Here is an 11313-nt window from a genome sequence, read left to right on the forward strand (position 1 = left end):
TACCTCATGGCACTATTGTCTCAATTATTGTATATCTAAGTGTGAACTCAATCACATCAAGCAATAGTAACACTCCTTACTTTTTCTGCTTTGATTTGAGTACATCCGCGCGATGGCAAAATTATGCTCCTCACTGACTTAACGTGTTTGGGGTCAAATCCTAACTTAACAATACCAGCAGCTTTTTGATAGAAAGCTGCAAATTTAACGTCTGGTAGTGAAATCGTTGTGTTTACCGTACACGAGAAAAGCGACAGTACTAAGTATCGCATAGATCATCATCATTAAAGATGATCTATTTCCAAGTAACGATTAAGCCTAAAAATGGTAGGCACGGCTCATTATTTAGATAAGTGAGGACTTGAAAGAAACTGTTTCTAGTCTTACAAGTGGAGACATAACTTAGCGTCTAAAACTAGGAAAGCAATTCTAAAGTAAACCTTAGTAGACTATCTCCTCCACTTGAGTGAGGCCGTAAGCCGCTTGCTCCTGGAGACATGTCGGACAATAACAACAAATCCCATTGATCATAATTTTGATAGTCAATTGGCACTCAATATGCATTTGACATTGTCACTAGTTGCAAATAATAATCGCTTAACAGCAAGTTATTAATTACTTCGTAAATCATAATGATAGAACTATGTACAGTCAAGTTCCCCTTCACTTTTTAATTTACACCTAATCTCAAGACAGCTTACACTTTCCCTTGCTGACCAAAGAAAACCATGACTACTCATACATAAGTATTTTATTTGGGATGCTTACCAGCATTGTATATCTACTTGTTAGTTCATTATAGAATAACAAGCTGCACTAGGTGCTGTTCAACTGCTAAATAACTTGGTCAAGAGTTTAGTATGATGATACTAGAATCACCCGACTATAGTTTGTTTATAATTGTTTCCGCCTTAATAATTTCATAAAACAAATGAAAACCACAAATAAAGGGTATTTATATTTTGGAGACAATCGAAAACGATAACTAAAGGCTTTGGCCAAACGACTAGAACTACTTACACATAACATATCCCAATAGTTTTCAGATCATTTGTGAAAATGAAAAAAAAACACAATATGTACAGTTTGCGAAATCACCATTTGCAAAGATTTAATTCACCTCTTTGTAACTCCGCTTTCTCGACTCACGATGTCGTTGACGTCGTTCAGCCAGGATAGCCGACAGTTCAGGATTAAATGCAGAATTAAAGGGCAAACTTCGTTCGTCTACATACACTTGTTCTTGATCTGGAGGTTTTAAAGCATCTAAACCAAAAGATTTAGCCAGTAAAACTGCTGCCCTGTCTCTTTCCTTTCGTTCTCGTCGCAGTCTTTCAGCCCGAAGACGATTAATGTCTGAACGCTTGGCCATTTCAATCAATTCTGATTTTTTATCCATACTTTCGGGATTCAGAGAAACCCCCGTGGATAAATCTTTCGTTAGCTCCCCAAATGAATTACATGAAGTTTCAGTAAGTGATTGAGTATACCTATTACCTGTTCGTCGACTTTTCGAAGCCTATACGAAAGAAAAGTTTTACTATAGCAACACACCATTACGAATATTGATCATAGAGTAAATAATATTACCACCACAAATATGCGCAATATTCATAATCGGACTGTATGTATGTTAAGAAATAAAGACACCATCGAAAATCTTTTTGGGGCGAATCTCATAGTTATACAAGTTTTAAATTACGCAAACATCCATTGCAATACGCGAGTAAGAAAAAATGCAATAACTATTAGTATGCACCACAAAACCAACGCGGATCGACAATGTTTGCCACAATAGTGAGGTGGGACCTAATCAAACTGATCTTTTCTCTTTATATTTTGAATAAATGATATTACCGCCATGAAAATATCCAGGAATTTCGTCGAGGGAGGCCCAAACTTTCCGCACCAATGCATAAGAACTGTACTAAACCCCATACATCATAGAAACGTAAATGATTTTCAAATTGCATGGGTGTCTGCGGTTGTTTTGTGCTTTATTTCTGACTCATTTACTTTGAAAAATTAGTGTGATGTGCAGCAAGTATAGTATTTTCCGTAAATATTGTCGTTTCATTCACGTCGTTCCTCTAACAACTATCGGGGTATAAGTCTACTTCCGATTGCGTCCAAACTATTAGCTTCTGTCATACTTCGTAGGTTATTCAAAACCCGAGAATTATTGACTCGCGAGGAGTAGGCTGGTTTTTGTTCTTGTCGAGGATGTATTGATCACATCTTCACCCTCCACCAAATGTTAGAGCACCGTCATACTTATCAAAGGCCAACAATCGTAGTGTTTCTTGACATCAGGGCTGCCTTCGATTCGTTGGACAGGACTACTCTCTAGGATTGTCTATTGAAGAAGGGTGTGCCTGAGAAGTTTATTAACATCTTAAAGGCTCTACATACAAACACCTCAGGCAGAGTGAGGGCATACAACCACCTCTCTCCATTATCCCATTCAAGCAGTGGGGTTAGGCAGGGTTGCCCAATCTCACCATTCCTCTTCAACTTTGCCATCGACGATCTTCTGGAAACAGCTCTGATGGATGTAAGTAATGGCGGTGTGGATCTGTTGCCTGGAGAAAGACTTCTCGACCTTGAGTATGCGGATGATATTGTCTTACTGTGCGAAAATACCCAAGCCATGCAATCCGCACTTAATCAGTTGGCAATCAGTGTCCGTAGGTATGGTATGTGCTTTGCACCTTCGAACTGCAAAATACTTCTACAAGACTGGCAGGATTCTAATCCTGTACTCACCCTGGATGATGAGCAGATAGAAGTAGTTGAGGAGTTCGTGTATCTAGGCAGCTGCATAAGTGCTGGTGGTGGCCTGACTGATGAGATCAATGCACATATAGTGAAAGCCAGAGCGGTTTATGCCAATCTGGGCCATTTTTGGCGCCTTCGTGATGTCAGTCTAGTTGTAAAAGGTCGGATCTACAACGCGTCGGTGAGAGCAGTTTTGCTCTATGCTTGTGAAACCTGGCCTCCGATTTGGGGATGTTAGACGACTCTCTCTGTGTGATCATCGCTGTCTCCGAAGGATTGCTGACATCCAGTGTCAACACCATGTTAGTAATGCAAGGGTTCGGCATCATGTGTTCGGGCGCAGAGACGATAATTCAATTGGTGTCACCATCTTGAAACACCGACTTTGGTGGCTTGGACATGTTCTACGAATGTCGTCCCAGAGAATTCCATATCGTGCATTATTTGCCGACTCTGGGACTGGTTGGTGTTAGCGGGCCATAGACTGGATTAAAGCATGCTCAATGCACGATTGCTTTGGTGCACGCTGATTGGCTAATTCTTATCCAATCAACACTAGTCGATACTTGGAGAATACTCTAGAATCCTCTCATGTAAAAACTATAAATGTACTAACGTTTTCCCTATTGTGCTTCTTACTTGCATCTTACTTCCATCTAACCTTGTTATTTGGAATATAATATATTTTCTGTTCAACCGTGTTCTGATTTGGGGTCTTGTCGAGTGATCTGGTGTCCAAGAATACTAAGCAATAGGTATAGCTGGGTCATACCGTAAGAAAGAGAGATTATAACAGTTTGAAAAAGAGGAGAGGTAGTCAGTGTATGACATGGTGTCGTGGTATGAAAGAAAGCTGCAAAGGACTGGCTTCTGTTGGTCCTTCCCGACTCCCTGGTTGGGGTCTGAGAGGTGGTGCTACACAGTGGCTAGAGACGTTATCAGATATGGCTCAGAATGGAAGCCAGTTTCGATCCTGCTGTAACGTTCTTTTACTTTCTTCATAAAACAGTAGTTGTAACTTCCTTAACTGGAAGAATTCTTTTAGCTGTACCTTTCTGTTTCCGTCATTATTATTACCATTATTATTATTAGTATTATTATTATTATTACACCACCTTACACTAATCTATTCGTTATTCTTTTTTCTTTCTCTTCGAAATCTCATTGTTTTGTGTGGCGCATAAATATTTGGTGCCCTCTTGTACCAATGTTTATGTGTCCAAATAAATAAACAAAGTGCAGGGTCCTAGTGCTTTGCTTAACAACTATCGCAAATGATGACTTAGTTGACCAAGCGTTGAGTTTTCTACTTTGTTTCGAGTCACTTTTGCTGTGTGGTTTGATATACTACTTAGCTTCTAAGACCGAAGTACCTCAAGCGATCCAGTGGTTGAGTACTTAGATTAACTGACCGCTTGCTAAAAATTACCGCTACTGAAATTTAAGTTATCAAAGTATGAAGTATACGCGAACCAGTTATCGATTTCAATACAGAGCACAGTGAGCTTCTGTAACCAACAAAACAATGCTCGTAATCGTCTTCCGTGTTTTAGATAAATACCAATGGCTAAAAGCAACTTTTTTTCTGGTTAGCCTTTCTTCAGGATACTAACAAGCTCAACAAATTCAAGATAGTCCTCAACAACAAGTTCCAGGCCTTTCACGATCTACTCAATGGAGAAGGAACTACTGTAGAGAGCAACTGGAAGGGGATCAAAGAGGCAATCACTTCAACATGTCGTGAGGTCCTGGATCACAAGAAGCACCACCACAAGGAATGGATCACTGTTGATACACGGGATAAGATTCAAGAAAAGAGGAACAAGAAAGCAACAATCAATACCAGGCGAACAAGAGCAGAAAAAGCCAAGGCACAAGCTGGATACACAGAAGTAAACAAACAAGTGAAGAGGAGCATCAGAACCGACAAACGTAAATATGTGGAAGATTTAGCAACGACGGCGGAAAAGGCTGCAAGAGAAGGAAACATGAGAAAACTGTATGACACGACAAAGAAACTCTCTGGAAATCGCCGCAAACCAGAACGACCAGTGAAAAGCAAGGAAGGCAAGGTAATCACCAACATTGAAGAGCAACAAAACAGGTGGGTAGAACACTTCAAAGAACTCTTGAATCGACCGGCTCCACTGAACCCACCCAACATCGAAGCAGCACTCACGGACCTCCCAATCAATGTTGGCTCACCAACAATTGAAGAAATCAGCATGGCCATCAGACAAATCAAGAGTGGCAAAGCAGCGGGACCAGACAACATTCCAGCAGAGGCACTAAAAGCAGACGTAGCGGCAACTGCAAGGATACTCCACATTCTCTTCAATAAGATTTGGGATGAGGAACAAGTACCAAAAGACTGGAAAGAAGGACTCCTGATCAAAATACCAAAGAAAGGCGATCTCAGCAAGTGTGATAACTACAGGGGCATCACTCTTCTCTCAATACCGGGAAAAGTCTTCAACAGGGTATTGTTAAACAGGATGAAGGACTGCGTAGACGCCCGACTTCGAGACCAACAGGCAGGATTCCGTAAGGATAGATCGTGTACAGACCAAATCGCAACTCTACGGATCATTGTGGGACAATCAATTGAATGGAATTCATCACTCTACATCAACTTCATTGACTACGAAAAGGCATTTGATAGCATGGACAGAACAACATTATGGAAACTTCTTCGACACTACAGAGTGCCTCAGAAGATAATCAATATCATACAGAACTCATATGATGGATTACACTGCAAAATCGTGCATGGAGGACAGTTGACAAAGTCGTTCGAAGTGAAGACCGGTGTTAGGCAAGGTTGCTTACTCTCACCCTTTCTCTTTCTCCTGGTGATCGACTGGATCATGAAGACGTCAACATCTGAAGGGAAGCACGGGATACAATGGACATCTAGGATGCAGTTGGATGATCTGGCCCTTCTATCCCAAACGCAACAACAAATGCAGGAGAAGACGAACAGTGTGGCAGCAGCCTCAGCAGCAATAGGTCTCAATATACACAAAGGGAAAAGCAGGATTCTCCGATACAACACAGCATGCACCAATCCAGTCACAATTGACGGAGAAGATTTGGAAGATGTAAAAACCTTTACATATTTGGGCAGCATCATTGATGAACAGGGTGGATCTGATGCAGATGTGAAGGCGCGGATCGACAAAGCAAGAGCAGCATATTTACAACTGAAGAACATCTGGAACTCAAAGCAACTGTCAACCAACACAAAGGTCAGGATTTCCAATACAAATGTCAAGACAGTTCTACTGTATGGGGCAGAAACCTGGAGAACTACGAAAGCCATCATCCAGAAAACACAGGTGTTTATTAACAGTTGTCTACACAAAATGCTTCAGATCCGTTGGCCGGACACTATTAGCAACAACGTACTGTGGGAGAGAACAAATCAGATCCCAGCGGAGGAAGAAATCAGGAAGAAGCGCTGGAAGTGGATAGGACACACATTGAGGAAAGCACCCAACTGCGTCACAAGAAAAGCCCTCACATGGAATCCTCAAGGCCAAAGGAAAAGAGGAAGACCAAAGAACACATTACGCCGGGAAATGGAAATAGACATGAGAAAAATGAACAAGAATTGGATGGAACTAGAAAGGGACCAGGACAGAGTGGGTTGGAGAATGCTGGTCGGCGACCTATACTCCATTGGGAGTAACAGGCGTAAGTAAGTAAGTAAATGCAACTTCCTACTCTGTGATGATAGTTTCCAGTCCCTGCTGACAGCAAAACGACATCATATAAATTAACCCACCAGTTGCATAAGTATAAAACTTAGAAACAGCAAAGTAGAACTAAACCTAAACAAACCTCTTTGTATGGGCACTTTGGTACCATTATGTCATCAGGAAATAAGGTTGGCATAGCATGAATGCAAGCACTGGCACGTTGAAGTTCAGCTGCTTCGCTCTGCCTTTTTACTTCCTTATTGTGTTTGAACATCTCCTCGACCTTCTTCATTTCTGTTAATGGGTCAGCCAATGTCTTCTTCTTTATTTCCAGTTCTTCTTTGGTCCTATAGATTGATCATCAAATGCCATAGCGCTTACTTTCTTCGTTCGCTCTCACGACGCTCATAAGTTCGAGGGTGCACATCATACCACGGCTTTTCACCGGCAGCATCAAGAACAGTTTGGCCTAAATAAGTCAAAATCCCAACTGCTTTCTCTTTTCTCTCTTGTTCGATCTTCTTCTCATTTTCGTATTCTGCGTTTCCTTGTGAGACATTCAGCTTTTGGCTATCCGATTATTGCGATCCGCAACTTACGATACTATCTTTTGTTAGAGTTATCTGGAATCCATCTGATCCCGAGCTAGATGTTAGGTTATTTTTTTGTCTTCTTAAATAATCTATTCGCGCTTCCTGATCCTAAACGTATAAAGTCAATCGAAGATTTTGAGATGCCTTACAGCAAGTTGTGCTTTAATTTCAAATTTTCTTCGCTCCTCTTCATATTTTGCCTCATCTGACCTCACCCGAGCAATGTTCTCTTTTTTTAAAACATGCCATCTGTTAATCAATAACATACAAAAAACATTACCTTTTTTTTGGTAAAATATTCATTGTTTTGGAGTGAGATCCTCAAACGCGAAGTGAATTATCTTGCTACTGGATAATCCTCAGACTACTAAAAAGATACGTTAAATTACTAAGTCACATTTTCTTAAGTGATGCAAAAAATTTTCTTATGCTATTCATGAGACTAATTTCACGTGAAAAAAAAACTTATAATCCGTAAAAAATTATGGAGCCGCACACAAAATTGCATTACTTCCAGGTATTAGGTTTTGCAATAGAGTAGACTGAACACGAAAACGTATACACAATAATAAATATTTGAGAGATGTGGGTAAATTGAAGAAATGAGTATATTCATAACCAGTTTTTAATGAACTTCACCCACTTACATACTAATAACTAAGACCAACAAGTAACTTTGCAGATTATTGACCCAACTCTCTGCGAACTTTTTAAGGTTTTTACCACGTGCTTCAATGGCCTGACATAACGTTTGTCTATCTAAACCAATGTATCAGCCTGGTAGATTGCAATTCTACGGCATGATTCCTTACGTTACAGTTTGGCAAGCGGGCAGCAGTTCTGTTTAAAGCAACTGACGACTTGAGATCAAATCACTAAGGATCTTAAGTCTTTTCAGACTGAAATTGTATTATGGTTTTAAGGTAGGATGACCTGGTGAACTTTTTAACTGGAGTTGTACATGTACTCACATATTTAACTTTACCTCTACACGCGAACCAGTAACAGGACATATCGTCCAGAATAATCCATTTAAGGAGCCAATGTTTAGCTTATAAGACTTACTGAGACTTTTGAGTGAACACAAAATTTATGTACTAAGTTGTTTACTGAATGCTTGAAATTAATTAATAAGTACTTAGAGTGATATCTTTTTTGACCCATAATAGGGAGCCATAAATATTCATTTATATTTACGGGACATTGTTGTGTTTCTGGAATCGAACATGTTTTGAGCCCCCTTCCCCGACATGACCAAAAAGTAGGATGCCATAAGCGAACAGGTTATATAATGCCGTTAGGCAAACACCAACAAGCAGATCACTTAATATATAAACTTTCCACAGACATTATCAGGACGTACTACATTTAATGTGATTAGTGATGTGTTTATATGATTACCGAACTAAATAAACATTACAAAAATCTATTCCTACCCAGTACTCCTTCAAATCAAACCAAATCTTAGTGACTGTACAACTGGCTGTAGAAGAAAGGAATCTCCCGGCACTAAATGGTTCAATATTGAGGAAAGGTTTCCTTCAAATGGTTATGTTCGGAATATTAGAGGCTTCCGCTTAACGAGGCTTCCGCTTAACGAGGCTTCCGTATCTAGTAGTAGTGGATCACCAATACCTCCAGGCAGGAGCCTAGGTATATTAACGACAAAAAAAAATTGATAAATCATCCTTAAGAATATGTGTTTTCTCATGAATGACTACTGTGGAGTTGCTCGGACTAGCTCAGCCGGCAGCGAATTCGAGTATTTGACAACTCTTAAGGAGTCGAAGTTGTGCCTCCAGTTTCTGGGTATTACCTCTCAGGTTAGTGTTGGAACTAAGCTTAAGTAGGTGTTTGAGAGGATGTCCAGAAGTGTTAAGGATACTATAAGCCATTAGGAGGTCATCCCTAAGACGTCTATACTCTAATGGATAAAGTTCTAGTGAATGGAGGCGCTCTTCGTAAGGTTTAAATCTGAGTCCTCGAACTGATTTCGTGGCTCGCCGTTGGATACGCTCCAGGGTGTCCTTATCCTTTTGAAATGAGGGGGGAAATATTATGTTTCCGTACTCTAAATGGGGACGGATAAAACTATTGAAGATTATGTTAAAAGTTCTTCCGTCAAACTGACCAGAATGCGCTGCAGTGTTATCAGTGCAAGGCATTTTTGTCACAGTTAGCGTAAGACTTTGAATCGTAGGGCACCAGGACTCCTAGATCTTTTTCGACTCGGGATATTACTAAAGAGGAGTTTCTTAAGTTATAACTGTAGTCTGCAACATGTCGCAGATGGACTACTTTACACTTTGAAGTGTTAAATGTAGGTTCATTATAGTCTGCCTAACTTTGAAGACGAGTCAGATCCTCCTGAAGTGCCTGTATATCTTCTTGGTTGCATATCCCTCTCCAACGTTTCACATCATCAGCAAAATGTAATACGTCTGACGACACTGTTGTGGAAGGTCGTTTATATAAAACAAGAAGAGAAGAGGTCCTAGCACTGAGCCCTGGGGGACTCCACTAGGACATTCAATAGCCTGAGAGAAAGTGAAGTTAACCCTGGCCTTAAAATGTCGATTTTTCAAATATGAAGTGAGCCAATCGATTAGAGGTGGTCTGATACCCACTCGTTTGAGCTTATTGATAAGACATGTTTGGTTAACCTTATCAAAAGCTTTTGAGAAATCTAGGTAGATGATATCAACCTTCCCCTTGTGATCAAGGATGGTTGTCCATATGTCCACCCTTCCTGTAACCGTGCTGTTGGGGTTAGAAGTTTATGAATGACAAATAGTCGTGTATATTGCTACATATCGGGGACTTGATGATTTTTGAAGGTATGGAGAGAAGAACCATCGGTTGGTAGCTTGAACGTTCACTTCGTCGAACTCCTTTGAAAATTGGTATGATGATAGCCAGCTTCCGAATTTCAGGTCATGAGCCTCGGCTTAGCGAGTGTGGGAACATCACGCTAAGCGGTATTGCCGTGATTGAAGCTACTTTCCTCAGTGTAGCAGAATGAACAGTATCCGGACCAGGAAGAGTTCCCTGTATAGGAACTGCAGTTTCCGGAATACCAAGTCAGCGCTCAGGTTCACTCGGGAAAGTCCTGTGCAGTTACAGATTAAGCTTTCATCAGTATAGTTGATGTGGGTCGTTTGAAATGTTCGAGAGTACTGTTGAGTCAGAAGATTAGCGGTATCACCATCGTTGTCATTCGGGCCATTACGACCCAGCATCTGACAAACTCTAGTTTTGGCTTGTCTAAGAGAAGCTGGATAACGTAATAAGCTTTTCGGATTGGAGACACTTATCGATAAGCTTCATCTGGTACTGAAGTCTGTCTTCTCTTGTTGTGCATATGTCCCGTTGTAACCAGTTCGTTTACATTTCGCTCAACAGTGCCTTTTGCGGCTTATCAAATGAAGAGTGCGGTTCTTGATGATTGTAGGTTGCTTGTAGCTTTTGAGGACAGTTTGAGGAACTGACTTCCTTGTAGCACATAGGAGTGTGTTCAGTAAGAAACCCTAATGTCGCAACAATATTTCCCCTCTTGCACTCGAATCTCGTTATTTGATTTTCGCGGCATATGTGAGTTGCGTTATTGTTCCTGAGATATTCACCGATCTTGGTTTGTGTGCTGTTGCTTTTAATCTCTTCTGTTTCCAAATAAACATCGACAACACGTGTTACATGTGACGATGAAGGCGTCAGCAGGAACCCATGACAAATGTGTGACGAACTGTGGTTCGAAAAATATTAGGATGTTAGATGAGGCAACAAGACGGAGTATCGAGTCCAGATAACGACTAAGTTCTTGCTGATGTTGCTAGCCCGTGTGCATCTAAGTCAATTAGGGGCTATGTTTGCTAGTGCTTGATGCTTTAACAAGTTTATTTCACTGTAGCATGTGAATGCTACTATATCTTGTAAATGAACCATCATGGCTATTAATAAATATAGATTACCAGATAATAATATTGACTGAGCTAGTACGCTATGACTACCAATCAATAATACGTCACGATAATAAACGTGAGCATTATTCAAGGAACACAGGTAAAAATCGATCGAAAAAGTTAAAGTGAAACTGAGAATTAATATACAGCTGAGTTTCTATATTCTGGCTAACCAATGTAGAATCACGGTCTAGATTCGTCTTTCGTGCCTCTAGACAAGTCTTGTTGTATTGATAGAAGAAACCAGACACATAGTAAATGACGCTTTAGTTTTTTTCGAAA

At 40.4% G+C, this 11313-nt stretch overlaps 1 protein-coding gene across 2 annotated transcripts; it reads right to left on the reverse strand.

Annotated features, from left to right (window-relative positions):
• Positions 1-935: 935 nt before the first annotated feature.
• Positions 936-8606, reverse strand: LENG1_1 (Leukocyte receptor cluster member 1). Of its 2 annotated transcripts, XM_051210804.1 has the most exons (7): positions 8509-8606; positions 7353-7439; positions 7222-7321; positions 7079-7180; positions 6861-7042; positions 6622-6826; positions 936-1519 (listed from the first exon to the last, which is right to left on the reverse strand). In XM_051210804.1, the coding sequence occupies exons 2-7, from the start codon at positions 7373-7375 to the stop codon at positions 1112-1114; spliced, it is 1020 nt and encodes a 339-aa protein (XP_051070824.1). In that variant the 5' UTR covers positions 7376-7439; positions 8509-8606; the 3' UTR covers positions 936-1111. The 2 variants fall into 2 exon arrangements, with proteins under 2 accessions (XP_051070824.1, XP_051070825.1); XM_051210805.1 differs by having other exon boundaries at positions 6861-7180; positions 7353-7436.
• Between the last annotated feature and the right edge of the window lie 2707 nt (positions 8607-11313).

Source organism: Schistosoma haematobium, chromosome ZW (assembly GCF_000699445.3).
Source record: "Schistosoma haematobium chromosome ZW, whole genome shotgun sequence".
NCBI lineage: Eukaryota > Metazoa > Platyhelminthes > Trematoda > Strigeidida > Schistosomatidae > Schistosoma > Schistosoma haematobium.

What these genes read in the sequence shown, in the direction of transcription:
- LENG1_1 (XM_051210804.1), bottom strand. Translation starts at nt 7,375, where the DNA reads ATGAATATTTTACCAAAAAAAAG. An exon ending in CTCTAACAAAAGATAGTATC is followed by an intron (nt 7,043 to 7,078) that starts GTAAGTTGCGGA and finishes GATAGCCAAAAG; the next exon opens with CTGAATGTCTCACAAGGAAA. An exon ending in CAAAGTGCCCATACAAAGAG is followed by an intron (nt 1,520 to 6,621) that starts GTTTGTTTAGGT and finishes TCTTTCGTATAG; the next exon opens with GCTTCGAAAAGTCGACGAAC.